The sequence below is a fragment of the Stenella coeruleoalba genome (genome assembly GCF_951394435.1).
Source record: "Stenella coeruleoalba genome assembly, chromosome: 8".
Lineage (NCBI taxonomy): Eukaryota > Metazoa > Chordata > Mammalia > Artiodactyla > Delphinidae > Stenella > Stenella coeruleoalba.
The window spans coordinates 31,132,649-31,160,487 of NC_137154.1; the positions used below are offsets into that span (position 1 = coordinate 31,132,649).

General features: G+C 37.0%; 1 protein-coding gene across 4 annotated transcripts in view; it reads right to left on the minus strand.

Moving 5' to 3' along the window:
* The window catches only part of ANO3 (anoctamin 3), a 426,259-nt gene that overhangs the window by 15,947 nt on the left and 382,473 nt on the right, over positions 1-27,839 (minus strand). For all 4 annotated transcript variants that reach the window (XM_079928244.1, XM_079928243.1, XM_079928245.1 and 1 more), the window contains 7 exons: positions 22,769-22,851; positions 21,978-22,118; positions 21,284-21,448; positions 12,315-12,351; positions 8,038-8,149; positions 7,104-7,161; positions 1,037-1,134 (listed from right to left, as the gene is read on the minus strand). In XM_079928244.1, the coding sequence (XP_079784370.1) occupies positions 1,037-1,134; positions 7,104-7,161; positions 8,038-8,149; positions 12,315-12,351; positions 21,284-21,448; positions 21,978-22,118; positions 22,769-22,851 (694 nt within the window). The remainder of the gene's footprint in view (positions 1-1,036; positions 1,135-7,103; positions 7,162-8,037; positions 8,150-12,314; positions 12,352-21,283; positions 21,449-21,977; positions 22,119-22,768; positions 22,852-27,839) is intronic.

Below are 27,839 nucleotides of genomic sequence, written 5' to 3' on the forward strand. Positions count from 1 at the left end.
TCAATATCAAAAAAACAAACAACCCAATCCAAAAATGGGCAGAAGACCTAAATAGACATTTCTCCAAAGAAGATATACAGATTGCCAACAAACACATGCAAGAATGCTCAACATCATTAATCATTAGAGAAATGCAAATCAAAACTACAATGAGGTATCACCTCACACCCGTCAGAATGGCCATCACCAAAAAATCTACAAACAATAAATGCTAGAGAGGGTATAGAGAAAAGGGAACCCTCTTGCGCTGTTGGTGGGAATGTAAATTGATACAGTCACTATGGAGAACAGTATGGAGGTTCCTTAAAAAACTAAAAATAGAACTACCATATGACCCAGCAATCCCACTACTGGGCATATACCCTGAGAAAACCATAATTCAAAAAGAGTCATGTACCAAAATGTTCATTGCAGCTCTATTTACAATAACCAGGACATGGAAGCAACCTAAGTATCCATCGAAAGATGAATGGATAAAGAAGATGTGGCACATATATACAACAGAATATTACTCAGCCATAAAAAGAAACAAAATTGAGTTATTTGTAGTGAGGTGGATGGGCCTAGAGTCTGTCATACAGAGTGAAGTAAGTCAGAAAGAGAAAAACAAATACCATATGCTAACACATATATATGGAATCTAAAATACAAAACAAAAAAATGGTCATGAAGAACCTAGGGACAAGACGGGAATAAAGACGTAGACCTACTAGAGAATGGACTTGAGGACACAGGGAGGGGGAAGGGTAAGCTGGGACGAAGTGAGAGAGTGGCATGGACATATATACACTACCACATGTAAAATAGATAGCTAGTGGGAAGCAGCCACATAGCACAGGGAGATCAGCTTGGTGCTTTGTGACCACCTGGAGGGGTGGGATAGGGAGGGTGGGAGGGAGGGAGATGTAAGAGGGAAGAGATATGGGAACATATGTATATGTATAGCTGATTCACTTTGTTATAAAGCAGAAACTAACACACCCTTGTAAAGCAATTATACTCCAATAAAGATGTTAAAAAAAAATTAAGTACTCACGGGTATCCCAGTTCCATGAAATTGTTCCATATTTGCTTCAAAAACATGATAACTCCCATCTGGAGGCAAAGGTCTATCAAACAGCCACTAGGATGACACTGAAACAGAACAACAAGAGCATTAATGATCTTGCTCTTCTAGGTTGCCTTAAACACCCCCACATTCAAATTGTACAGCAAATTCTAAAGCCAGGGCACCTTATATCCATGCGTAGAGAGAATAAAAACAGGGAAGAAATAGCGCATATGAGGATACCTGATAGGGAAGTTTTCAGTAATATACATTGGAATATTGATCAAAATTATAACAGCAATAACCAAAAAATCTAACTTTTAATGAGCACTTAGTACTGCCAAGCTCTGTGCTAGGCACGATCACATTTAATGAATGCTCTGGAATACTACATACCTATTAACAATCAGGTGATAGCAAAATATTTAATTCTATGACAAAATGTTTATATTTTTTAAAATCAGCTTTTTGTCTCAGACTGATTTTAAATTTGCAGAAACTTTACAAAGATAGTACAGAGAGTGCCCATGCACCCCTCCCCCAATTCCCTCCATTGCCCCTTACATTACCGAGGTATATTGTCAAAGTTAAGAAGTCAATATTGGTACATTGCTATTAACCAAATTCCAGACTTTACTTAGATTTCACCAGCTCCAGGACACAACATGGGATACCCCATAGCACTTATTTGTCACCTTCCCCCCAGTCACCTGTGGTCTAGACAGTTTCTCAGATTTTCATATCCTTAACAATTCTGAGTACTGCTGGACAAGCACCCTTTGGAAAATCCCCCAATCTGGGTTTGTCTGACATTTTCACGTATTTAGACTGGGGTTATGTGCTTTAAGAATGGAGGCAGGGCACATAGGTAAAGTGCCATTTCCATCACATCCCATCAGGGCCACATGGTATCCCCATGACATCACCAGTGATATTAACTTTCATCACTCGGTTAATATAGTATTTGCCAAGTGTTTCTTCTGCAAAGTTACTCATTTTCCCGTATCTCCTGGAGAGGGAGTATCTACATATATTATAATGTATTTTAAGTGATAAAAGTATGCCACAAAATAGTTTGTCTGTATGATCCCAATGTTGCCTTCTCTGTGCTCCTCTGCTTTTTCAGATGCTCAGTAACAGCATTAGAAACCCACACGAACAAAAGTGTGATTCCAATAAAAATTGCAATAAATGTGCTTTGCTTGAAAACTTTGCACTATAGAAGATATTTGGGTAGGAAAGCGTGGGTCTTTTTCTTTGGAAATGGGTTCATGTCCTGCTTGTAAGGATGATGGTCTCTATAGCTTTGATCTACAGTTTCTATTTCTATCAAATCAGTACCAGTGGGACTTCAAAGGGAACAAATAGTTAGGACACAAAGAGCCTGCTTTTCTGTTTCCAGCCCAGTAACTTAACACCCCCGAATCTGAGCCAGAGAGAGGGTTTGCCAGTGATAATTTTTATTGTGTGGAGAAGTTTCAAGTCTCCTATCCAAGCACGCTCCTTCTGAATTTAGGACCCCCTGAACTCTGCTACATATATACCATAAGTGGGTTTGGTAGCATGTCTGAGGCAGAATAATTACTAAGCTACAGAGTCAGATCACAGATCACAGTTGCAAGCTGAAACTCTTCATTTTTGTAGAGAGACTCACAGAGGCAAATTAACTTGTCCAAGATCATGCAATGCTAACTGGTAATGTGGGAATGAAAGCTTAGGTCTCCTGTACCCTCATCCACTGCTCTTTCACGTAATGCTAAGGATGAATTCTATTTACCAATTGTGTTCATTGCCTTGAAGGGTTGCTTTAGCAAAGCCTGTTATTACGCGGGAAGTTAAAAAGAAAACTATCATAGAACCATGTGATTGGATCACTCTCCACAGTGGTAGGCCAAAGTGGGGAGGCTGGATGACAGACCATTTATAATTTTGTTGAATTTAAGCCTTGATGACTTTGTAGTTTGATTTACAGGGTAGAGAAAGAGATCTAACAGTTTCTTCACATAATGATTGCTTTGAGCTAACTCCAGTCCTTCATTACTCTAAAACTCATTCCGGATAAAGTCTATACTTAGAATGAGTAAAGGGCATGGATGAATGTGCAGGAGACCCAGGCTTTCATTCCCATTGCACCATTCAAAATTACATGACCATGGACAACCCAAAGCTGGGTGCCTTCACATATTTTTCTCATTTGCTCCTCATGAGAGTCTGGTGACATGGGTGTTGATATCTCTGTTTTGTAGATAATGAAGCTAAGTGGCAGACAGAAGTATCAGACTGCAATACCCTATTCCTTTCACTTGATCCACTTTAGTATGTTTACTCTAAATCCAATTTACATGTAGGAGCCAGCAATCATTCAGCGATCTTGTACCAAAACCAATTTTTATTAGATTCTCCACTGCGGCAATATGCTATCCCAATGGTGGCTGGAAAGGGCAGTCACCAGAACATGAACTCTAGACTGCCGGAATCATCAAATTGATGACTTCATCAATTTATAGGTATGTTTCAATAATTTTAGGCAAATTATATAACTTCTCTAAGCTTCTGTTTTCTCATCAGTAACATGAGTGTAATAACAGAATTGTTGTGAGGATTAAATGCATTAATATATGTAGAACACTTAGAACCAATTGCTGGAATGTGCTGGCATATAGTAAACACTCATTAAATATTAGCTATTATTAACATTTTACACAGATTTACATATATGAGATATTATATGGCATAGTATGAGGGAAGTCCAGTATAGTCAGTTCGTAAATATTCTAAATAAAATTGTAGTACTTTTTTCCTTTCTTTATAATGGCTACCATTATTTATGCCAGGGATTTTACATGCATGATCCAATTTAATCCACCTGTGGCCAATATTACTGAGATGGCTATTCTTATCACAATTTGCACATAAAAAAAATCGAGACGTAGCGATATTAAGATCATGCGTTCAGGTGCAGTAAAATTAGAATGTAGACTGTCAGATTCCAAAGACAAAATATTTGTTACAGATCATGGTTATGTTCTTTTCTTCAAGACTATTAAATCATCAAAGGAAGGAAAGAGACTTCTTCATCTGTACACCACATATTACCCAGCAGAGACCTAGGATAGAATATGTGTCAATAAATGCTTGCTGTATGATTGAATTCAGAGGATCAATTCTTATCTTCCACCATGTATACTTTTTCCATCTACACTTCCAGGATTTCTAGAGTCTATCACAAACCCATATTTTTATTTCACTGAGTGTTTTTTAAAATAAATAATCCTTTGTTGGAAAATATGGCTACTATCTATGTCATATGTATTGTGGAGAATATCTAGGATGGTTATGAAGTATTTTTCCTGACATTAGTATTATAATTATTCTCCTGGTACTTTCAAAGAAGAATCATGAATTCCAATAATTTCACAATTAAGAGTACCCAATTAAACAAAATTATTGGTGCTAGCAGCCACTAAAATGGCATCAATAGGCAGATCTACCTGCGTGTGACTACACTGTTCCCCACACTACCCTTGCTAACGCCACTGAACACTCCTGGAAAAAGTAAGCCTTGCTTTTTTCCCCCCATTTGGGTAGCTGAAAACCCTTTAGCAGATATAGTCATACTTCTGGGCTATGAAAGAAAGCTGCAAGTCTGATTTGGGGATTTTCAGGAGGCCTGGGACTATGAAAGGCCTTAGTTGATCTCTGCCCAATAGAATAATATCCAGGTGGCTGTAGAGACAGAGCATAGATAAATATCAGTTACAATTTATAGAGTTCCTACCACAGTCCAGGGACTGTGCTAATTGTCCTATGCAAATTGTCTCTTATTTATTAACAGCTTTGCAACCTAAGTGTTCCTATTGCCAGTTTACAGATGAGAAGACAGATATTCAGAGAGGTTAAATTAAGGACAAAGAATGAATAATCAGCAATATTAACATTTGAGCCCAGTTTTCTGTGATATAAAGCATATGTTCTTTGGGATCTTTAGGCTTTCTCCATGTATTCCAATAAACTTTTAGAAGACTCTGGGGAGACAACATTAATGAGAGAGGCCCTGAGTTTTGGGGACTTTTTAGATAGAGATTAGAAATGTCTCCTATTTCTCAGGTAATCTTTTCTTAGCCTCTCTCTAAATTATGACCTCCTACTAATGCTGCCACAAATTAAATTGGATTTTACATTAGAATAATTAAAACAATTTTGAACTAGACAAGGAATAAACAGTCTAACAATGAGACTGAAAAGAGTCCAGAAATTTCAAGATGTAGAATATAAAAAATCTTACAGTCTCATTTTGCCGAATGAAAACATGTATTTATTACATTTATTTATTAAATGTGTGGCTGCCAATTAGGCATGGGGGGATCTTGATTACTCTTTACACCAAAATAAACTTCCAATGGGCCAAAGACATCAGTATTAAAAAAAAATAACATTAGCTAAAACTACATGTTAATTTTGGGCTTCCCTGGTGGCACAGTGGTTAAGAATCCACCTGCCAATGCAGGGGACATGGGTTTGAGCCCTGGGCCAGGACGATCCCACGTGCATGGAGCAACTAAGCCCATGTGCCACAACTACTGACCCTGCGCTCTAGAGCCTGTGAGCCACAACTACTGAGCCCAAGTGCCACAACTACTGAAGCCCGTACACCTAGAGCCCGGACTCCACAACAAGAGAAGCCACCGTAATGAGAAGCCTGCGTACCGCAACGAAGAGTAGCCAACACTCACCACAACTAGAAAAAGCCTGCACACAGCAATGAAGACCCAACACAGCCAAAAGTAAATAAATACATAATTTTTTTTTAAAAATGTGAATTTTTAAAATTTCCTGAATGGAGAATACATTTTTTTTGTCATGATACAAATTCCCCAAACCATTAACAACAGTAATATTTTGATTAGAAAATGCTATATAGTTGTGTAAAAAAATATCAAAACAAAACTAAACTATATACAAGAAAATGGGAAACATATCTGCAGCAAATATGAAAGATTAGAGCCCAATTTTATTTGTTTATAAATTATTAAAACAGAAAAACAGCTTAATGAAAATAAATAGGAATAATACACACAGAGAAGTATAAAATGTCAACAGACATATGAAAAATATTCTCCATCTCACTTGTAATTAAAGGAACTGAAATCTAAAGAAGATATCCTTTGGATTATTGGTAAAAATTAAAATGTTTCTCTTGGCAGAGATCTGAAAAGTAGATTCATACTCTATAGGTAGAGCATAGCATTTGGGAGGACAATTTGTCAGTCCCAGTGAAAATATAAAATATTCTTACACTGTGATAGAGAGATATTATTCCTAGACATTTTGTTTCCATGACATACATATAATAAATCAATAAAGACATATCAGACTTTGAAGATATACCTATATATTTATAAATTAGTATTTGAAGTAAGATTTCTTTTGGACTAAATTTTCCCTGCTTAAAAGGAAACCCAGCATGTTTAAAAGTTTGGAAACCAGTACAATAGACAATAATAATTCTCCCAAAGGAAAACAGTTCTGGAGCTAAATTTCTGGGCTTTGTGAATGGAAAAAATAGTTTTGATGGAATATTAAAAAGAGCTGAGGGACTTCCCCGGTGGTGCAGTGGTAAGAGTTTGGGCTCCCAATGCAGGGGACCTGGGTTTGATCCCTGCTCATGAAACTAGATCCCACATGCATGCCGCAACGAAGAGTTCGCATGCCACAACTAAGGAGCCCACGTGCTGCAACGAAGGAGCCACAAGCCACAACTAAGACCCGGCACAATCAAATAAATAAAAATAAATAAATAAATAAATAAATGAACAAATTCCTGCTTTACAAAAAAAAAAAAGAGCTGAGGTCAGGATCACCCTCTTTTCTGGAAAGACTTAATTCCTTCATTTCTGAAACCATAGGAAGTCTCCTTTATTGAAAATGCATCTTCAGCATGCCTGAAATTCCCTGTTCCACCTCCCCTTTCTCTCCCTTCCCACCCCCTCTTCCTCCCATAGTTATTGGTCCATATCCATGCCTATCCCCACACCCACCCTTACAAATTACTTACTTCCTCCAGTCTCCACCGGTTGAAAAGTTTATTGTACTTTCCTGGATGGCCTACAAATCTGTAAAAAGCCATTTTAATTCATTAGCGTTTATGTGGGTTGACTGAAGAACATTTACTAATGCATTACAACAAGTGCATGTGTGGGTAGAGACCTAAGTGTTCTCTGGAGCAACTTGTACCCAAACAGTTGACTTAGGCCATGCTTAAACATCAAAGGACCCAACTTAAAAAGGAAAAATAATGTGTGAAGTCAATATCAATGAGTTGAGAAAGTACAGACAAACCAACCGAATGAAATTTCCTATTTTTACCTGTGGAGTTTTAATGTCTTCTTGTCCTAGTTAACGAATATTAATACAACGTGCTGAATGGCTTAGTTTAAAATGTTTCTAGCTTCAGCATGTTTCCATGGCACTTGTCAGAGTGTTAAGCATATGGCAAACCAGAACCAGTAGCTTAATATGCTTCTTTTTCATATTTTGCAACAAATTTAAGGAAAAGAAAAACATTACCATGACAGGTATGTTTCCCCCTAAGGTTACATAAAAATTATTTTCTTATTTAACAAAACCATTACTTATGACTGGAGAGTCATAATTCAACCCAAGGATGGCATGTTTTATTTATTTTTTAAAAATGGAAGTACAGCTGATTTACAATGTTGTGTTAGCTTCAGGTATACAGAAAAGTATTAAAAAAAGTATTAAGTATAAAGGTTATATGATTTTACTTTTTTATGCCAACTTTAACTGGGAGTGGCACCTAGAAGGACTGTACTGAGAAGTCTTTTGACTGGAAAAAGCATGTGAAGATTGATTGGGACAGTTTTCTAAAGCAGAGGACAAGAATTTGCCACCCCTGTTAACAAACCAGCAGTGGAACTGTTGACAATCTCTGTCATTCTGCAAAGATAATGCCTATGGAGTTGACTTACCTCCCCAAAAAGAAAGCAATATAGAAGATAGAACTGTTTAAATTGACAAACTGGAAGAGGAACATCTTCAAAGCAAAGCTGTTTTCCCATTCAGATTCTGTTCGAGGATATTCTAAAAGGAACATAGGGTGTGTTTACATAGATGAGGTAAATGACAAGAAATATGGATACAGAATCAGAAGTCCCATGTTCAAAGTCTGGTTCAGTCATTTACTAGTCCTATGAGCCACTCAATGTCTCTGAGTTCTAGTGTCTGCATCTGTAAAAATAGGAATGATAATATCTGTTCCATAGTGTTGCTGAAAGGATCCAATGAGATAATCTTTAGACATTTCCCACAGCTACAGAAGTATGATGCTTGTTATTAAGATATAAAGATTTTCAGGATTCTCTCTGCTCCTTTCATTTAGAGGTAACCACAAATATTAGATCAGTCTTTCACCCAAACTGGCTATACTTAATATAGGGACCTAAACTGTCCACAGGGTTCTTTGAAAAAGGAATATTTTGTATGCAGACTGAAGTGGAATAGTAAAGAGAAAAGAGGGCTACATCAGTCACAAAAGCCCAGTTTTTATCTCAACCTTACACCTAATTTGCCGGTAATCTCAGGCAGATCTCTTCACATTTCTCTGTAATCAGTTTTATCACCTGTGAAATGAGGAATTTAGATAAGATAATTTTAAGAACTCTGTCAACTCACACCTTAGGGTTCTAACTTCTCAAACAAAACAAAACAAACAAAACACAACAAAATACAGTGATGAGAGAGATTGGATGAAGATGGCAGCATGTACTGAAGCCTCTGCTCCCACCCAGTACCCAAATAAGTGATAGAAAATATATATGTACATCTAATATATATATATATATATTTTAATATAATTGAAAAATTCAAGAAAGGTAGAAAATAGATGGGCTCTGACTTAAGGAAAAGAGAGGCCAAAATACATGCATGAGCAAAGCACAGAATAAAAACACAACAGGTCTTGGGGAACTCCAAGTCCAAAGCAGGTAGGTGCCGGAAATAGGAGGGGGTCTGTGGGGCATCCAAAAGAGTGACTGGTTGGTGGGCACCAGTGAGAGCAGTCAGGATAGGCTGACATTTCCCCATGGGTTTTGAAAGGTTGTGTTTTCATTGTTGTTTCCTTCTAAATAGTTTGTAAATTAAGCATAAAACTTATTTAGAAATACGAATGTGGATTTTTAAAAAAATCCTGTGAGTAAGATTGCTTTTGGTTCTCCATTTCTAATTTTATTGCATCGTGATCCACAAATGTGTCCTGTGTGATTTCTGTTTGGGGGCAAAAAAGTTGCAATTTCATTGTGGCCAAATTACATGGATAAGTTTTGTCAATGTATCAAGTGTCTGAAAATAATATTTCTGTTGAGCATACAGTTTATATATATTTTAAAAGAAGCTTGCTAGTTATGATATTCAAATACTCTATATCCTGGCTTATATTTTGAGTGTGGATTTATCAATTTATTTTTGTATTTCTATCATGTTTTGCTTTCTATGTTTTGAAGGTTTATGAAAAGGTGTATAGAAATCATGACAATTATATTGACCTGGTAGATTGTTTATCAGTATGAAGTGTTTCTCTGTCTCTCTCAAATAGGTATCAAATTCTTGTTTGCCTAATGTTAATATGGTGACATATGATTTTATTGTTACTATTTTCTTGATATAGATGCTCCTATTGCTGAATTGACCTCTGATAAAATAAAAACTCTTTTTACCAGTTGATCTAATTTGTTTCTTGGAATCCAGGTTTATTTTTATAGATAATTAATATTACAGATAAATCACAGTTCATTATTATAGTTACTTTATTATTTGGAACAACTGACAACCATTCTGATCTAATTCTCAACAACTATAAAACTAGGCTGAAAAAATTCTCTCTTGGAATCAAATGTTATATATTTCCTCTCTAAAAAAAACCTTAATGTGATAGAATTGAAGCTTTGATTTTTTTGTGTGTGTGGTTTTTGAAAATAAAATATTTGGACAAAAAAAGAAATCAAGAAACAAAGTTTAAAAAAATATTTTAAATAAAACAGTGTTTGGCCTCCTCTAGAAAGTTAAACCTAATTTCTAATTTGAAGCATAAATTTGCAAGCCAAAAGTTATACAAAATATAATGTCATATATATTATATATATATATTTATAGGTATATACATGCAATGATATTATATTACTTTAAGTAAAATATCAATATTTTATTAATTTAAATCAATACAATTCATTCATTATTAATCAACAGTTATGAATCCACAGGCATTATGGTATGAGTTACAGATGGAAAAATCAAATATGAAGTGAATACACCTGGAACTTAGCACAGATAACTGTTCTGTTTCCTACTATCAATTGTGGTCCCCAAATCACTTGCTTAGATTTGCTTCTATCTTGTGTATAAAGTACTTTAAAAGTTAATAAATGTAAGGAATCAGAGCTGGAAGAAACCTTTGAGACAATGTAGTTCAAGTGCTTTGTTACCCAGCTGAAGAAATTGTAGCTCAGTGGGTTTAAAGAACAATGAAAATGATGAAAAAGATCATTCCCATTTATGGAGCACTTGTCATGTGTCAGGTGGCCAACCTACAATGGTGAAACAGGAAGTATTATCATTCTCATTTTACCAGTGAAGAAACTGACTCAAAAAAACCAAAAAGAAACATAAGAAAGAGGAGAAGGAGGAAGAATGGAATGGAGAGAGGGGAAAACTTGCTCATAGTCATGTAATTTCCAAGTAATCATGGTCATCCAGAGGATGAACTAGGAACTAGTTCTTCCCTCTACACACTGTTCCTTCTCTTGTTACTTGTATTTGTAAATACATTATAACGAAAGTGATATATCATGATAGAGTCATACAGTTCCTCCACCATAGTCAATGGAGTCTGTCACTTCTGAGTTTAAATTCTACTTATTTAACTTAATTATCTTGCTTTTCTTATCCATAAACTAGGGATCATACTGTCATAGAGTTGTGATGACAATAAGACAAAATAATGAAGGAGAAGTGTTTAGCTTAGCCCAGTGCGTTGGCTCTGGTGAGTTCTCAATAAAAGATCATTGCTCAAACAAATCTGCAATAAAAATTTTGTACCCCAAACTGGGGGACTAAAAATTAAGTTTGAGGATAGAAAAAAAGACATTTTCTGACATGTAAGGTTTTGAGAAATTTACTTTCCAGGTAGCAAAATAAGGAATTAAGTTAAGACAGAAGAAACATAGGATCCAAAAAGTAATGTCCAGCCGAGAAAAAAAAGGTGAAAGGAATTCCCACAGTGCTGGTGAAGGGAAGTGTAGATGCCCAGAGGGTAACCTATTGAGATTGGAGTAGACAGTGGTTCAGGGAGGATAACTCTAAGGAGAAAATAAAATGAATACAATACTTGATGTTTTTGAATGTATTTAGAGAGAATTTAGAGTTATGGCAGGAAGTTTGGGATAAATTAAGGAAAGTATGTGTAGACAATTAAGCAACAAAAGTGCTATTATTAGCTTCATGAAAATATAAAGGTTGTGTAAGAAAGGAAGGATCACAGTACACACCATGCCTTAGATGTGAACATAGTTCTCTAGACACAATGATTTGAACACTAATTATTCATTTGGCTAAAACTGCTGGTACAACCACTTTGGAAGGAGGGGAATTAAGTCTGTTTTTAGCCGGTGATGAATGGGGAAGTGTGCGGGGACAGAACACTGCAGGGAATAAAGACTTAAGTTCTTGTCTTTATGATGGGAAGGCAGTCACTTCCCAAAGCTGGAAAACCCAAGAATGGCATGCAATTTAGAAACAGCGTAGAAAATAACAGAAGAAATTAATTGATAAAATGCTAAAAAGCCGTCCCTCAGGGATATGGAAAATAAAAATGGGTAATGTGGTAAAGGACTGGTGTTTATTACAAATCTCTTAATAATCTTTTGCCTTTTAAATTGTGTACATGTAATATGACACTTTGACAAAAATAAATATTGGGGGTGAAAATCACGAAGAACTGAAAAAGTAGTGGAAAAAAGCAATTCCAAGTAGGGAGAACTAGGTTTGCTAATTTCTAGTAAGATTTTGTAACTATACACATTGCCTCTCTATAGTTATGTGATGTAGTCCAACTTCCTATGCCCCTTCTTTCACTTTTATTGACAATTATATAACTAAAGTTGATATAAAAAACATATAAAAAATGCTAAAGTGTGTAAAGCAAGTGCAGAATAATATGCCCATGTTACTAAAGAGTGAAGAAAAATGGGCTTACCTAAATTAGTGAGAAGGTAAGCAATTTTTTCATAAGCCTGTAATAAAAGAAAACAGTTAATGTTATTATTTTCTTTTAGAAAACGCTGTTATTTACACTATTCAAGAAACATCTAAAGTATATTCTACATAGTGGTTACATTTTTAATTAAGCAGAAGCAAGTTTTAAATCTTACTCTACAGTGCTTTATATATACACATACACACACAATGCATGTATAAAAAGGTGTTGTAAATATGTGTATATATACAGACACACTTGATTTCTGCAGTAACATCTTTTCTGCTAGCTATCTTTATTTCCACTTTATAAATCAAAGAAATGAGACTTAAAAAAACCCCAAAGACATTCAACTAGTTAACGGCTGACCTGGGATTTAATAATCAAATTATATGTGCTTTTCACTACTCTGGAAGGTTAAGTGGAAGTATGTCTTCTTTACTATTGATAAAGAATTTTCCAAACTATGACAAAGGCAGTGGGCAAAGTTGCATTCCTAAAGAACAAAGTTGGTTTGGTGGTTATTTAAACCAAGATTCACTAGTCAGATCTGTTGAATCTGTAAGTCACATGCACAATAGATTTTTATAACATTTTTTATATTCTGCCACCTTCTCCTTGCCCCACCATACTCTGTGTACCACTCATACAGACTCAAGGAAAGAAAACATATTTCACAATATTCCAAGTAAATATAGTTGGAAATGTATATTTACTATAGACAGAAGGGTGATGTGTGTGTGTATGTAAATGTGACTACGTAACCCCACAATTCAACAAATTATTCTTTAGATTATAAATTCCAATAACCCTGCCTATTGGCATGCAAAATCAAAAAGGTGTCTGGACACTTGAAAAGTTGTTCACCTTCCCTGACTGTTCTTTCAATAGAACTATTATGATTATTCATCTTGACCATGATTCAATCCATCTCTTCCTAAGATTTAAAGTGTTATCTTGAGACAAAAAGATTATATTGAGTACAATAGTCTCATTCTACCCCTGGTGCAGTTTTTTTTTTTTTTTTAACTGTACACTCAAGTAATCATTTCCAAATTTTAGGACCCGATTAGCGTGAATTCATGAGCACCAAAGTTATCCTGACTTCGTTCTTTTCCATGCCCCATTTATCAACTAAGATGATTAGAGAAGGGTCTCCAGAGAGTATTGGAAGACAGCCTTATCAATCAGCAAATAGTACTTGAGTAGCTCCTATGCCTCAGACACTGAATTAAGTGCCCTCATGGGGACTGAGAGAAAATTTTCTTTAAATAACTGTCATTTAGAGTATTTGGCTGGTGCCAAACAGTGTTTTATATATACTATTATTTATATTTGTCCTTACAACAATATTATCAAATAGGTATTATGATTCCCATTTTACAGAACAGGAAACTAAGGTTTAGAATGTTAAGCACCTAACCCGAGATAATACTTCTAAGCAAGTAGCAAAGTCGGGATTTGGTATCATGGCTCTCTTGTACCACCTATGCTGTGCCTTGTCACATAATCACTTCAGATTTTGTCTTAATACTTAGCACATAGACCTGTCTGTAAGCCTGCGATGGTGATATCTGCAGCTGATGCCCCAAGGGATTACGATAACCTAATAACCTTTGGAGGAATGTTATGAATCACAAAAGATGTTGTGCCACCCCTGGATATATTGCTCTTGGAAAGCTGTCTGAGGTAGTGAACAGCCTGCATCACCCAAGGCCCAAATGCCCATTGGCATCATCATGATGATGAGTTACAAAATCAGTCCATGCAGAGTGACATGTTAACTCACCCACAAAGTGTAGGAAGAAACCACAATTCAAATATAACCAACTGGATGGTGTATTACAGCAATCACATTGACACAGCAAGTTGTGTGTGTGTGTGTGTGTGTGTGTGTGTGTGGTAGAATGGATATGTACTTGGGGGAGGAGAGAATAAGGGGATTCAGGGTCAATTGTTCTGGTTACTACATTATATCCACGTAGTATATGTATATACTACATAAATATACATCATTATGTATATATATATATGCAATATATGCGTGTGTGTAAAACATTTAAAAATAAAATAAAATTTAAAAAGTATATAAAATATCATATTGAGGAACCTATGCTTTTAAAAATTATTCACTAGTGCATTCAGTAAGCTGATAGTCTGTGGTCATATATATTGGGTTAAAAATATTTATTAGGAATTTCTAATGAGTCAGGTACTATTCAGGGAACCAAATAACAGTGAACCAAACATAGTCTCTGCTTTCATGGAATTTAAACTGCAGTGCTCAGAGAAAGATGGCAAAGAAATATGTAATTGGCCAGGAGATGCAAAGTACTAAGAGGAAAGAGGAAGCAGCCTGAGGGGTAGAGAGTAGTGGTGGCACAGCGTGCTATTTAGAGGGTGATCAGGGAAGCCTCTCCAAGAAGGCGGCATTTGAGCAGAGAGCTGCATGGAGTGAGGGAACCCAGCAGGGATGCAGCTCAGTATGGGGGGAAACAGAAATTGTAAGTGCAAGCCTGCCACGGGCTTGGTGTGCTTCATGAAGGACAAGGAAGGTAGAGGGACAAGGGTGGAGGCAGTAAAGGTAGTAAGAGTTGAGTCAGAGAGATCTCAGAGAGAAACACCTTTTCAGGGCCTGGTAGGCTATGGTGAGGACTTTAGAATTCGTCCTGAGCTGAGAAGTCATCTCCCTACTAATGCTTTGTTTTGGGGTGCAATGCAGAAATCAGTTGTGGGAAAAAATGGCAAAGGCAGAGAAAAAACAGCAAGGTTGTTGTGAAGGGGCAAATTAAGGGGTTGTACACGTGTTTTAATGCTCTTTATCTCTGAGTCAGAGGCTCACAATCTAACCTTCCTTGTAAAAAGGAGCTCCAAACAGACTTTTGCAGAGTCAAAAAGATTCTGCACTTTTCCAGGAATCCTCCTTTTTGAATTTCTAGAAATCATGGACATACATATGAAAAAACGAAACAAATACATTTTTAAAAAAAGAAGCTAACCTTCTTATTAAATGGGTCATTTTGCATTGCTTCCTTTCGAGGTTAAGATGTGTGGTCTAACACTTTGAACCACCCTATTCCATAATAACCTATTTGCATCGTAATTACCAGTGGAAATCGGGTGTTGAGGAAAGTCAGGTACATTTTGAGGTCTTTGGGGATCAGGCCCATGAAGGAAACATAGGAATGTATTCTCTGGACTTTAGAGATGGAAGTGGATCAATAATGTGGAAGAGTCCAGAACCAGCATGAATACACAATAGCCAAGTGTATTCAGGGCTTTCTTTTTTTTTTTTTTCCTTCCTTTTGGTTATAGTGTGCTCTATGCCTGGTACATGGCCTTTAAAATGAGAGGAGGAATACCAAAAGGAGTTTATCCTTTTATTGACAATGCTGAAATGGTTTAATTGGCTTAATCCCAGAAGTACAAGAGTACTTCTGCTGTGATGTTTCTATTTTCTCTTAAAAATTACATGTTAATCATGAGACCAGAGAACTTTCATTCTTAAAATAATTCTTAGATTAATTGAGGTTTGATTGTCAAGCAACAAGAATATACACTTCTTAAGTAACTGCACATTTTAAATTTTTATCAAAATCTTTTTGGAAGTATTTCCTAATGATGGTTAACCATGCTATTTATAATGCTAACCTCTGGTAGCATTGTATTTTGAGGGTCAGCAAAATAAAGAATAAAAAGGATGGGATTTGTGAAGAGCAACTCCTGGTTTCAAATTCTGGCTTTGTAGTTTTTTAGCTATATGCCTGGTAAAAGATGTTAAAGATAATAACTTGAAGTTTTAGTTATTGTTAAATTATTTGCAATTTATCTTTGGAAGATGTGATTTCTGATCTTGGCTGGGTAGCAAAATCCCCTTAGCTCCTTAAATCACTGATTTCGTAATGCTATTTTGTGGACTAACTGGATCAGAATCACTTGGAGAGCATTATGGGAAATTTTTTTGTTTTAAATACAGACTTCATAGTCCTACAAAGAAGATTCTGAATGAGACTCAGGAAGCTGTAGTTTTTCAAGTGTTTCAGGTGATTTGATGAGTATAAGAGTAGGAAACAATCCTTTAAGTTACTTTTATGATCTGTAAAATGGGCCTGTCATCAAATTTTTATTATCTTGATCCATATTTCTCTCCCAAATTAAATATTTGTAGGAATGCCACAATCCACCTGTTTTAAAAGCTTAGAGAATATATATCCTTTGATTGTTAGTTTGAATGAAATTAACAAGGGCAGAAAACTTGAAAGACACTGAAAATATAATTCCAGTAACAAAAGTGACTTTGAGCACATACAATATTCGAAATGCTAGGATCTGGAGAATAAAATATTTAAAATGTATTGAAAGAATATATTCTAAATGTCTTTTAGGCATTAGGCAAAGACCTGGAGATATAAACATGAGGAAGCTACAGCCCCTGCTCATGAGGAATTTATAACCTGATCGCTAGAGAACAGGCATATCCCAAGCACTGTAGCAGAAGAGCATTCACAAAAGAGATTGTTTAATGCTATCAGGAGACTCTGATAAGGAGGGAGAATAGACCTGTCCAAGCACCTGTGAGAAGAACAGACACAAAGAGATTCTTTAATTCCACATATGGGATCAAGAACAAATTTTATGAAAGAAGTGATCCTTAACTGAAATTTTCAAAGGTGAAGAGATATTCTTCAAGGAGAGAAAAAGAAAAAACAGGTCAATAGAGGAAGCACTGTGAACCAAGAGATGGGTGTGAAATAGCAGAATGCCAGGGAGCAAGCACAAGTGGTTCTATAGGCTGGACTGCAGGGTGTGACAGGGCGGGGGCAAGACACAAACTCCAACAAGGGGAGAAGGGAAAACTGGCTTTAAATAATGGAGACCCTCCCATGCCATTGATGTCAGAGGCAATGGGAACCTGTTATACAGATCTGAGTACAAAATAAGATGATCAGATTTGTAATTTTGAAAGACCCTTGCAGCAGTGGTGTGAAAGGGAGATAGGAAGAGTGGAGAATAGAGACAGGAAGACTAACCAGTTAGAAGGCTGTGACAATAGCCTGAGCTAGAAATGACAAGCAGCTGAACTAAGGAAGCAGAAGTGAGGATGGGGAGCAGGGAATGGATACGAGAGAAGCACAGTTCACAACAGTCACTGATACGATGAAGGAGACGAAAGTAATGCATGAAGAATGGCAAGGTTTCTGGCTGTGTACATTAAACATGAAAAGTTCAGTTTTAAAAAATTATTTGGCTGATTTAAGCTATTTTTCCGCGCACTCATTTCATAGTTTCATGTATATGGCTTATAGCTGAAAAGCGTATTAGATTAATAGAATATTTTAACTGAGTCCAAATCCCTCGTTTGGGGAATATGGTAGCACAGGGATCACAAAGTCAAGCTATTAAGAAACACTTGTATGAGTACATTTGAAAAGTACATTTGTATGAGCTGTATATTTAGAGTTGTTCTGGAGATAACAAAAGATAGCATTTGGTATTCTAGGTGAATCTTTTTGGTGGTATATTTTTTTAAAGAGTCTGATATTTTGATATTAATGATGTTAATCTATCCTTATTTGATGAAGCTCTTAAATTGATCCTGTGTGTTCAGGTGAGTCAGAAGGGCTGTTTAATAATCTGGGAGGTGCCTTAACATCCTGGGTGGGAAGGAAATGCATAAATTCAAAAGGGCATTATTTTCTTTACACTGATTGAATCTGAGAAATATAACATTCCTTTCACATTTGGTGAGTTGGCTGTGTAATTCACTTCTTTTATGCTAAATCCATTTTAAAATCTTCTCCTGAGTTAGTTGCAAGGGCAAAGGAGAAGTTGTATGGTCTATTTCACTTCTAACAATCCCTGAATCTGAAAGCCAAAATGCTCAACAAGTAGAAATAAACATTTAGAAAGAGGAAAGTCAGCTCTGTTTTCTCCTGGGAACCATGGATGCTTATTTCATAGCTCTAGGCACTTACATGGGCTTTTGTATTTAATGAAGTAGAGCTAGTGGGATTTTAAGGATCTCAAAGGATGGTTTCTATGATAAAAATAGTACCATCCTTACCTGTCTACAGAGGTCTTTGTTGTCTGTAAATGCAAGTACTTTGGAAGAAACAATACACTAAGCCTCATCAAAAATATAAACTTAGTGAGAAGAAGTTGTATCTGAACCTATAAGAGAGAGGAATGTATGTTGGAGGGTCAATTGTGATTCTAGGGAAGGGGTGATCACCGAGGATAGAAATTGGAGGGGGAGCAGAATCAGAGTTCAAGGGACTGGGAATTGAGAAGCACCTGGAATAATATAAAACTGGAGTCTGGTACATCAGTGAAAATTTCAGCCAGCCTGATAGAAAGTAATGGACTTTTATCAGGACACTAAGTTGAGCAACTGACGATTCAAACTGATGAAAGCCTGGGCAGTGTTCAGAGGGGCAGGGGAGAGGGAGAGAGCATAAATGAGAACAGAAGGAACAGACGGGGGGAGAGAGAGAGAGAGATAGAGAGAGTGTGAGTGTGTGTCCTGGGATGTTAGCCATTGATCATTGATAAGCCTGTTCCTTACCTGGTGAAAGACAAAATTTAAAAAATGACCCAAAGTTGCTACCTAGGTGGCTGCGGTTTTATGGGTAACTCATATATAAAGTAAAAATAAAGTACATTCCAATTCTAATTTGTTCCAAATTTTATATCATGGTAGAATGTTTTAAAAGTAAAGGCTGGGCTTCCCTGGTGGCGCAGTGGTTGGGAGTCTGCCTGCCGATGCAGGGGATGCGGGTTCGTGCCCCGGTCCGGGAGGATCCCACATGCCGCGGAGCGGCTGGGCCTGTGGGCCATGGCCGCTGAGGCTGTGCGTCCGGAGCCTGTGCTCCGCAACGGGAGAGGCTACAACAGTGAGAGGCCCGCGTAATGCAAAAAAAAAAAAGTAAAGGCTATTTTTTCTGATTATAAATCAAAACATACATATAGAGATAAATATTTGAATGAACAGAAAAAATATATATTAAATCAAATATTATCCTGAGATATAACCACTATTAACATTTTATTGTCACTCTTCAAAATGCAGGTGTGTTCCAATGGAAATCAAGTGAAATTGTATATCCTTCTTCCGTAACTGTATGCCATGTACTTAAATAATATTAAAATTTAAAATTCAACCAACTTACTAAGGATAAGAAATTGGATCAGTTTAAAATCAGACTAGCTGATTGCTAGTATTACCTAGAAATGAATACATTAACCACTTAGCTTCCTTTTCCTTAGATAATGAGATCAACCACAATAACCTCTGTCCACTGGAAAACTGCCACAATACACTGGTTTTGTTAGAAACAATTTCTTTCCCTATCTGCCAGAATAGTTAATATAAAAACCATAAATATAAAACTCTACAATGTCCTTGCTGTGAATGGTTCCTCCTTCAATGTGGTGACTTTGTGCAATGCACAACATATACTTCCTTATACAGGCTACCACACAAGCCTCTCAGTCCTAGCACTGTCTTTTTTCAATGTTTATTGTTCACTTTATGAGTCAAAAGCAGAAATTAAAATACTGTATGGCTTATTTGGAGATACAGTAAGCAACATTCTTCTTCTGCAAATGAACCTAACCCTGAAGAAAGGAGTCTCCAGTAGAAAATATTAACTATTGTCCTTGCATTAATATTTACCCATTTCTCAGTGACTATTTATTTTCTCTTAAGAACATCTCTGATAATTTTAAGGTTAAATAGTAAATGGTTCCAGTTCCCTCCCGACTAACCATGTAACGTCAGTATCAATCCACGTTTGGAACCAAATGCATATTACCTGTTTATGTTATCAATATCATTGTTTGTGTATTGGTCAGCCCTCTATATGAATTATCTCACCATGTAAATATATAAGCACTAACACTTACTATATGCATAATCTGGGACAAGTTATTTAAGCTCTCTGAATTTCAGCTTCCTCATTTACTAAATGGAGAAAATATCGACCTTGTGGTGTTGTTGGAAGAATTAAAGGAAAGATATTATTCTAAATGTGCCAATAAGTGCCTCCTGTCTTCAGAAAATGGGGCCCCATCCACAGATCTTGCTGAAGAGGTAGACCTAAGCATAATATTGTCCTCGCAGCCATAGACATTTGGTTCATAAGTCACTTGGTATATGTGAAGTTGAACCAATCAGATGCTCTCTCTGAAAAACTAGCACATTGAAACACTGGATGATCTAAGTTAAATAAACTACAGAAATTGACCAACATGGTCATGAATTTAAAGCCAATGAAAATAACAAAAGCACAGCAATGCAACAGTATACCAGACTCTGAAAGGGAGGCCGTGGGGAGGCAGATAGTCTCTTCCTGATAGAATGGAGCAGATATGCAAATAGAATCATTGGAAAAAGAGGTAGAAAGAAAGGAAAAGAGAAAGAGAGAGGGAAAGAAGATAGAGAGAGGGAGAGAAAAACAGGAAGAGGGAGGGAGGGAAGGAAGGAAAAAAAAACTTAGTCCCAGAGGAATAAAAATGGAGTAGCTGTCTGACTGTTTTCCATTTCACATGAGGTCCTGGAGATAACAAGGCTACACTTTCAAACAGAATTTCCTATATCTTTCCAATAAATTCTCCTCTGAGGCTGAGTTTGTTGGAATGGCTTTCTAATCCAAACAATCCCTTATCTGAATGAAAAGAGCATAGCAGCATTTCTAGCACACACTAGATACGCGAGTGGAAGTTGTGGCTAAACTAAACTATAAACCCAAAGAGCAAGGAAGGCGATACGACTATCGATTTTAATTTTTTAAAATTCCATCATGTAAACCACATCAATGAAATATTTTCTGTTGAGCCAAACTGTCTTTGCCAGAAATGATACTAGGTCTTATTTTGGCTGCCTGTAAATCCAATCCAAGTATAAAGGAAACACATCCTCTCCTTTACCCACCCCTTGTACACCTATTGAAAAACCTGTAAACACTTACAAGATTCAGTGCCATAATGATCACAAAATTGATACAGACTGCAGCAGCAGAAGTTGCAAACTGCCAGTGTTGTTTGATGAAATTCCACTTGAATGATGCAAACTGTTCCATGACAACCAGGCGATACACCACGACTGCAAACACTGCAGTGATCACCAGAGAAATCTACAATATGGGAGACCAGAGGAGACATCCACACTGTGCATCATTACAAAACGAAAGCAACACCATGGATCCAATACACTGACCCCAAAAGCTAAAGAAATGTACTTTTCCAAGAAAGCATATGTAAATTTAAAATTTCCTTTATGGAACTAACTTTCATTAGAGTCCAAATAAATGGTATAAGATTCAGTTGTTTCAGTGGGATATGCTGTTCAAATCTCCACTTTCACATGAATGCTTGGTTTTAAAACAAAATATCTAATTTTAGGATGATCATGTAATTTCCATTTTATCTTAGATGATCTTTGTTTCGCCCAAAGAGTGTTTTATTTAGGGATATGCACAAACTCCCTTTGTAATTATTCTGTGACCTGCTGTGATTTTTATTTTGTTTAATAGTATGTATGTACTACCAAGGTACTGAACAAGATAGTTTCTTACATCCTCGGGGTCACAAAATGAGTTGGTATCCTAGAACGTCTTTCTAAACCTGGAATCCCACATTCTGAGATTTATGATTATACTTTACCATGAAGAATATTCCTGAGATAGAAACAAGAAGCCGAGTGACTTTGTCTGAGGAAGGCTGATGAGGCTCAGGTTTTCCACTGATGGGATTCACTCTCTCCATCTTGTAATACTTTGCTTCAAACTGGGGACGAAGTGTTTCCTATGAGAAAAACTAAAGTTAACTAAATATCTGTCACAAATTTTTTAAAAATCCAATATTTAATAAATTTCTGGAATTTGACCTATTTTTATATCAAGTCTTGGCAAAGAAGCAAATTGTAAAAAATTAGATGAAAGTTATTTTAGGGTTTATTTAACCCTAAACTATATTTTAATTAGCACAGTTTTCCACTAATGCAATTTAAGGAAACATCATAGACGTGCTTTGAAAAAATTACACATTTCATCATTGATCTTTACTGTCTTCATAAAATAAGAATCTTGTTAGTAAAAAGAAGTCAAGTAAAAATTGAATGGTGGGGCTTCCCTGGTGGCGCAGTGGTTGAGAGTCCGCCTGCCGATGCAGGGGACACGGGTTCGTGCCCCGGTCCAGGAGGATCCCACATGCCGCGGAGTGGCTGGGCCCGTGGGCCATGGCCGCTGAGCCTGCGCGTCCGGAGCCTGTGCTCCGCAACGGGAGAGGCCACAACGGTGAGAGGCCCGCGTACCGCAAAAAAAAAAAAAAAAAAAAAAAAAAAAAAAATTGAATGGTGTTTAGCTGCTTCCTGCTTGGACATTAAGGACAGTGAATGATTTTCTGTACCATATGTTATTCCAGTTTCCTTATCTCCTGGTTTCTTAACATCTTACCTCCTCTTCTTCCCATTCAATAAGGTCCCAAGTATAGGTCAGTGTACTTCTTCTCCTTTTCCAAAACTCCAGGAAGACTGTGGCTATAAATAATAATAATATTATTATTATTACAATTCTTTACCTGACCATATCCCACTCTGTCATCATTGCCTTTCTTCTTGTATTGATGCATTCACATCCTATTATTAAATAATTAAAATTAACTATATTTGTATTAAAATTATGCAGCTGGAATGTTTTCTCCCTTACCCTCTTCTCCCTATCTGTGCAACTGCTATCAGTATGCACTCCTGATGGAGAGTGATTTTTTAAAATAAATTTATTTATTTTTGCTGCATGGGGTCTTCGTTGCTGCATGCGGGCTTTCTCTAGTTGTGGCGAGCGGGGGTTATTCTTCTTTGCAGTGCGTGTGCTTCTCATTTCGGTGGCTTCTCTTGTTGTGAAGCACAGGCCCTAGAGTGCGGGCTTCAGTAGTTGTGGCACATGGGCTCAGTAGTTGTGGCTCGTGGGCTCTAGAGCTAAGGCTCAGTAGTTGTGGCACATGGGCTTAGCTTCTCCATGGCATGTGGGATCTTCCCAGACCAGGGCTCGAAACCGTGTCCCCTGCATTGTCAGGCGGATTATTAACCACTGCGCCACCAGGGAAGTCCAAGAGTGATTCTTTTTATTGGAATAAATAAGCAGAGATTTTTGTTACAATAGCATGATCTTGATCTTGTGAAACTGGGTTGGAGATGAAGCTGGAGGCCTTCAGTGGAAAAAGGAACTGTGTTGTCAGGGGAAAGCAGGGCTTCATGTGCATCAATGGAGGTAGAGAGTATTTTGGAAAATCTGAAGATGATACCCCATAATTCTGCTCCTTAGCAACTATGCATTGTATTTCTTTTTTCACTCCTACCTCTCTGACTATAATGACATACTGTTCTCAACGTTACAAAAATTTCAAAGATGCACATGCCGCATCCATCCCTTGCACTTCCATTTCTCACGTCCATTTCCAGTGGCTTTCCTCTGTGATCTAAAGCCAATGGCACAGAGTAACAGAATCACAGGGTCAAGCATGTAAGAGAGGTAAGATTCTGTATGCAGTTTGTTCCAAGTTATTTTAAATTCACAGAAAGCAAGGCCCAGAGTCACTGACATACATCACTGACCTTGTCCAGAAATCTGCCAAAGCGTCCACAACACTTTATTACGCTTCTTTCTGTACCTGCTTTTCCCCACACTTGAAGGTAAGTTTCTTGAGGCCCTTTTTTCCTTAGCGCTTTTAGTGCTTGGCACACTGAAAATGCTCAATAAAAGTTTGTTAAATTGAACTGAATTACTGAATCGAATTCAGTGATTGTGACTAACCCCTGGGGGAGTGTTTTTTGTATTATTCTAGAGGTTTTCAAATTATGCTCTGTGGAATTTCACTAGGGACCTTGGAAGAAAGAGAGAATCCCCTTCTTTTTTAATATATATATTGAGCAATCATGTTCAACTTTATTTGGAAAAATAATTATTGTTTAAAAAGTTTTAAAAACGACTTCACTGTACTTCCAGGTGGGGGAGTGGCTAATGAGAGGGGCAACACAGGCGAGTGGTCAATTCCGAACACAAATGAAGTTAAGTATGTCTGAATATGGAGCCCAAAAAAGAATTCCAAGTACTGTTTTCATCAGAAGAGATAAAAAGTTAAAGCTTTCTCAAAAGGAGACCCATCTGAAACGAGAGTCTATCAGAGCAACCTCTCTGCCACAGCCAATTTGTACAACACCCAAGAACTACTAAAGAATCCCCCATTCCGTAGATTTGTTTTCAGCAACATCCGCAAGCGTAATGTGCTTTCCCCACGTAGTATTGCAACATCACCGTACATGAGTTAGAAATAGAAACCTCACTAAACAGGATCTACAATTAACAGAAGGACCATGAGTGTGGGACATTTTAAATTTCCCTGCCTAGGGTAAGTTACTGATTTTCTGGTTAACGCCTTACAGCAATACAATTAGTAGAGTTTTTTGCATGAGTATCTAGTAGATATTGATTAGTAGACTAATCAATATAAAGAGCCTATACATACGTGTGAAACAGCAGATTTTGAATATTTGGGCTGAACTGTACTTGACACAGCCTCAACTGGTTAGTTGTAGAACCGGCTAGTCAAGACCTACTTGTATTGTTAAATTTCCTCTTTGTCTAAGGACATGGAATCTCTCTCTAACTTTACTTCCAATTTCCCTCTCCTTCTTCTCTCTCTCTAAAAACACTAAGTAAGAAATAAAATAACAAGCATCTGAGTTCTAAGAACATGGGAAAGCCAGCATTTGAACTATAATCACTGAAAATCTTCACCAATTTCTGAAATCAGACTTCATATTTTTCCCCCTAAGCAATTTCATTTAGAAAGAAGAAGCTACACATAAATAGCACCGTCCTATATTAAAATAGGAGAACTCTCACTACAGTCTTGACCAGAGCAGACTCTTAAATTTGATGTAATGTGTCTCTCTAAGCTAACTCTTCCTGTCAGTATGGTGTTGGCATTTGTACATTAAATACGCATTCAGTAGCATTTGTTCACATTAACATGGTTACTCTCAATTGATTTGCTAAAAAATTAGGTGTCTGCAAAAATAAGCTGTCAGCATTTTGCCATATATTTTTTATAAATACAATGTAATCTTTTTAAAGTTCTGGATTGATTTTTCTCAGGACTTTTCCTCATCTTGCCATTCAACTATTTGATATACTTTCTTTACTTAACTCTGCTGAACATTTTCTGATTATAAATGTAATACCAACAAAAATAACTGGAACAACTCCTGTATTATTCATTTCTGAAATACAGGAGTCTAGGAGGGCCTGCCATTTACTAGGCTTTCAATAAATGTATGCTGAATGAGTGAACTAAACTGTAAAGAACAGAAGTCACCTACAATTCCACCATTCACAAATAGTCACCGTTGCAATTTAGGTAATCCCATCCAAAGTATTTTTCTTAAGAAGTATACTTAGGACTGATATATCTCTGATACTCAGAGATATAGCCATATAGGCTGTTCATTTATGACAGAAAAAAGAAAAAACTGATTCATAACTGAACCCTCTAAGGGTGTCATACTCCTCACAGGCTGGCCCTTCTTCCCTAGGGAACCTTCACCAGGATGAAGTATATGTAGAGTTAACCCCTGGAACAGCGCTGGCCTCCGGGAAACTGCTCCAGAACTAAAGTCTATATCCATTCTGATTGGCCATAAAGAGCCTTAAAAACTCTTAAATATTTGCTCACTTTATAAGCATCCCTCTAGAACTGGATACTTAGAACTGTACTTAGCACCATAGATGAATGATGACAACTATATAATAAATTACTAACTTACTTTTATCATAAATACAATTTATCTTCTTGATCAAGTTATAATGACCCTCAAAAGACCATCTAGGAATGGCAATGTGGTGCTGGAGAAACAGCATGGCATGGGGTACAAATGTTCTGGGTTTGAGAGTTGCCTATATTCTTTTCTAATTGTGTGACCTTCGACAAATGACTAAACAACGATAAGTCTTTGTTTTCACAACTTAAAAACAAGAATAGAAAAATTGTCTTTATGGCAGTGTTGTACAAATTAAATGAGGTATAATTTGTAAGTGGTCTAAGCTTAATTCATTTTAAGATGAATTTATATTATTATAAATTATAATAACCCATTTTTTTCAACATTCTGTTTGTTGTTATACATAGGGAACTTTGTAGACAAAGTTCTTGGCTTACATTGTATAAAGATACTGTATATTTTTCTGCACGAAATATGGGCTATTGTCAATTATTTATATTCTGATTGTTTCACTTTTATAAACATTCAGTCATAATTGTCATAACACTTTCCATCTTTTGCTGGTGACACAGCAAACAGCTTATATTGTCCTTTTTCTTCTTTTGTATTTAAGATGGTAAAGCTGCTTCTAGAGTAAATAATTCAATTCGAAATTATTTTTTGAGAGCACAATGCTTGGCTATTCTTAGAGAGCATACAAAAAAATGAAAATGAGTTGCATCATAGGCCCAAAGAGGAAGAAGAGAACTAGCATTTACTGAGCACTTTCAAGATCCCAGACTTTGTGCTAGATGTCTTTAATTGACTCCTATTATTTCCACAACAACCCAGGTGAAATAAAGATTATTAGTCTCCTTCAGTAGAGAAGCAAATCGAAACTCTTGGAGGTTAAGTTACCTGAAGAAGTCCCTTGGCTGAAATTCACACCCAGATGCAAACACTGACCTTTCTCTATGCCAAAGGAAAAATTATTTTTAAACATGGTTCGGGAGAGAACTTTTCGAGCTACATAATTTGCAACATCCTTCCGGGAAGAAATTAGCATTATAGACAAAATGTTTAAGCAAATTTGTAATAGACCTAAATGAGACTGAGAACTTCTGGGAGGTTAGCTGCTCAAACACCAAGTGGTCCATCAATCAGAAGTCTACGGTCTTTTTGGGGGACTTTCAAGATTGCAGAGGAGTAAGATATGGAGATCACCTTCCTCCCCACAAATACATCAAAAATACCTCTACATGTGGAACAACTCCTAGAGACACCTACTGAACACTACCAGAAGACCTCACAATTCCCAAAAGGCAAAAATATCCCCATGTACCTGGGTAGGGCAAAACAAAAAAGGAAAAACAGAGACAAAAGAATAGGGATGGGACCTGCACCTCTGGGAGGGAGCTGTGAAGGAGGAAAAGTTTCCACACACTAGGAAGCCCCTTCACTGGCGGAGACGGTGGGTGGCAGGGGGGAAGCTTTGGAGCCATGGGGGAGAGTGCAGGAACAGGGGTGCAGAGGGCAAAGTGGAGAGATTCCCACACAGAGGATTGGTGCCAACCAGTACTCACCAATCTGAGATGCTTGTCTGCTCACCTGCTCGGGGGGGGGGGCGCTGGGAGCTGACACTTGGGCTTCGGAGGTCAGATCCCAGGGAGAGGACTGGGGTTGGCTGCGTGAACACAGCCTGATGGGGGCTAGTGCGCCACAGCTAGCCAGGAAGGAGTCCGGGGAAAAGTCTGGAACTGCCTAAGAGG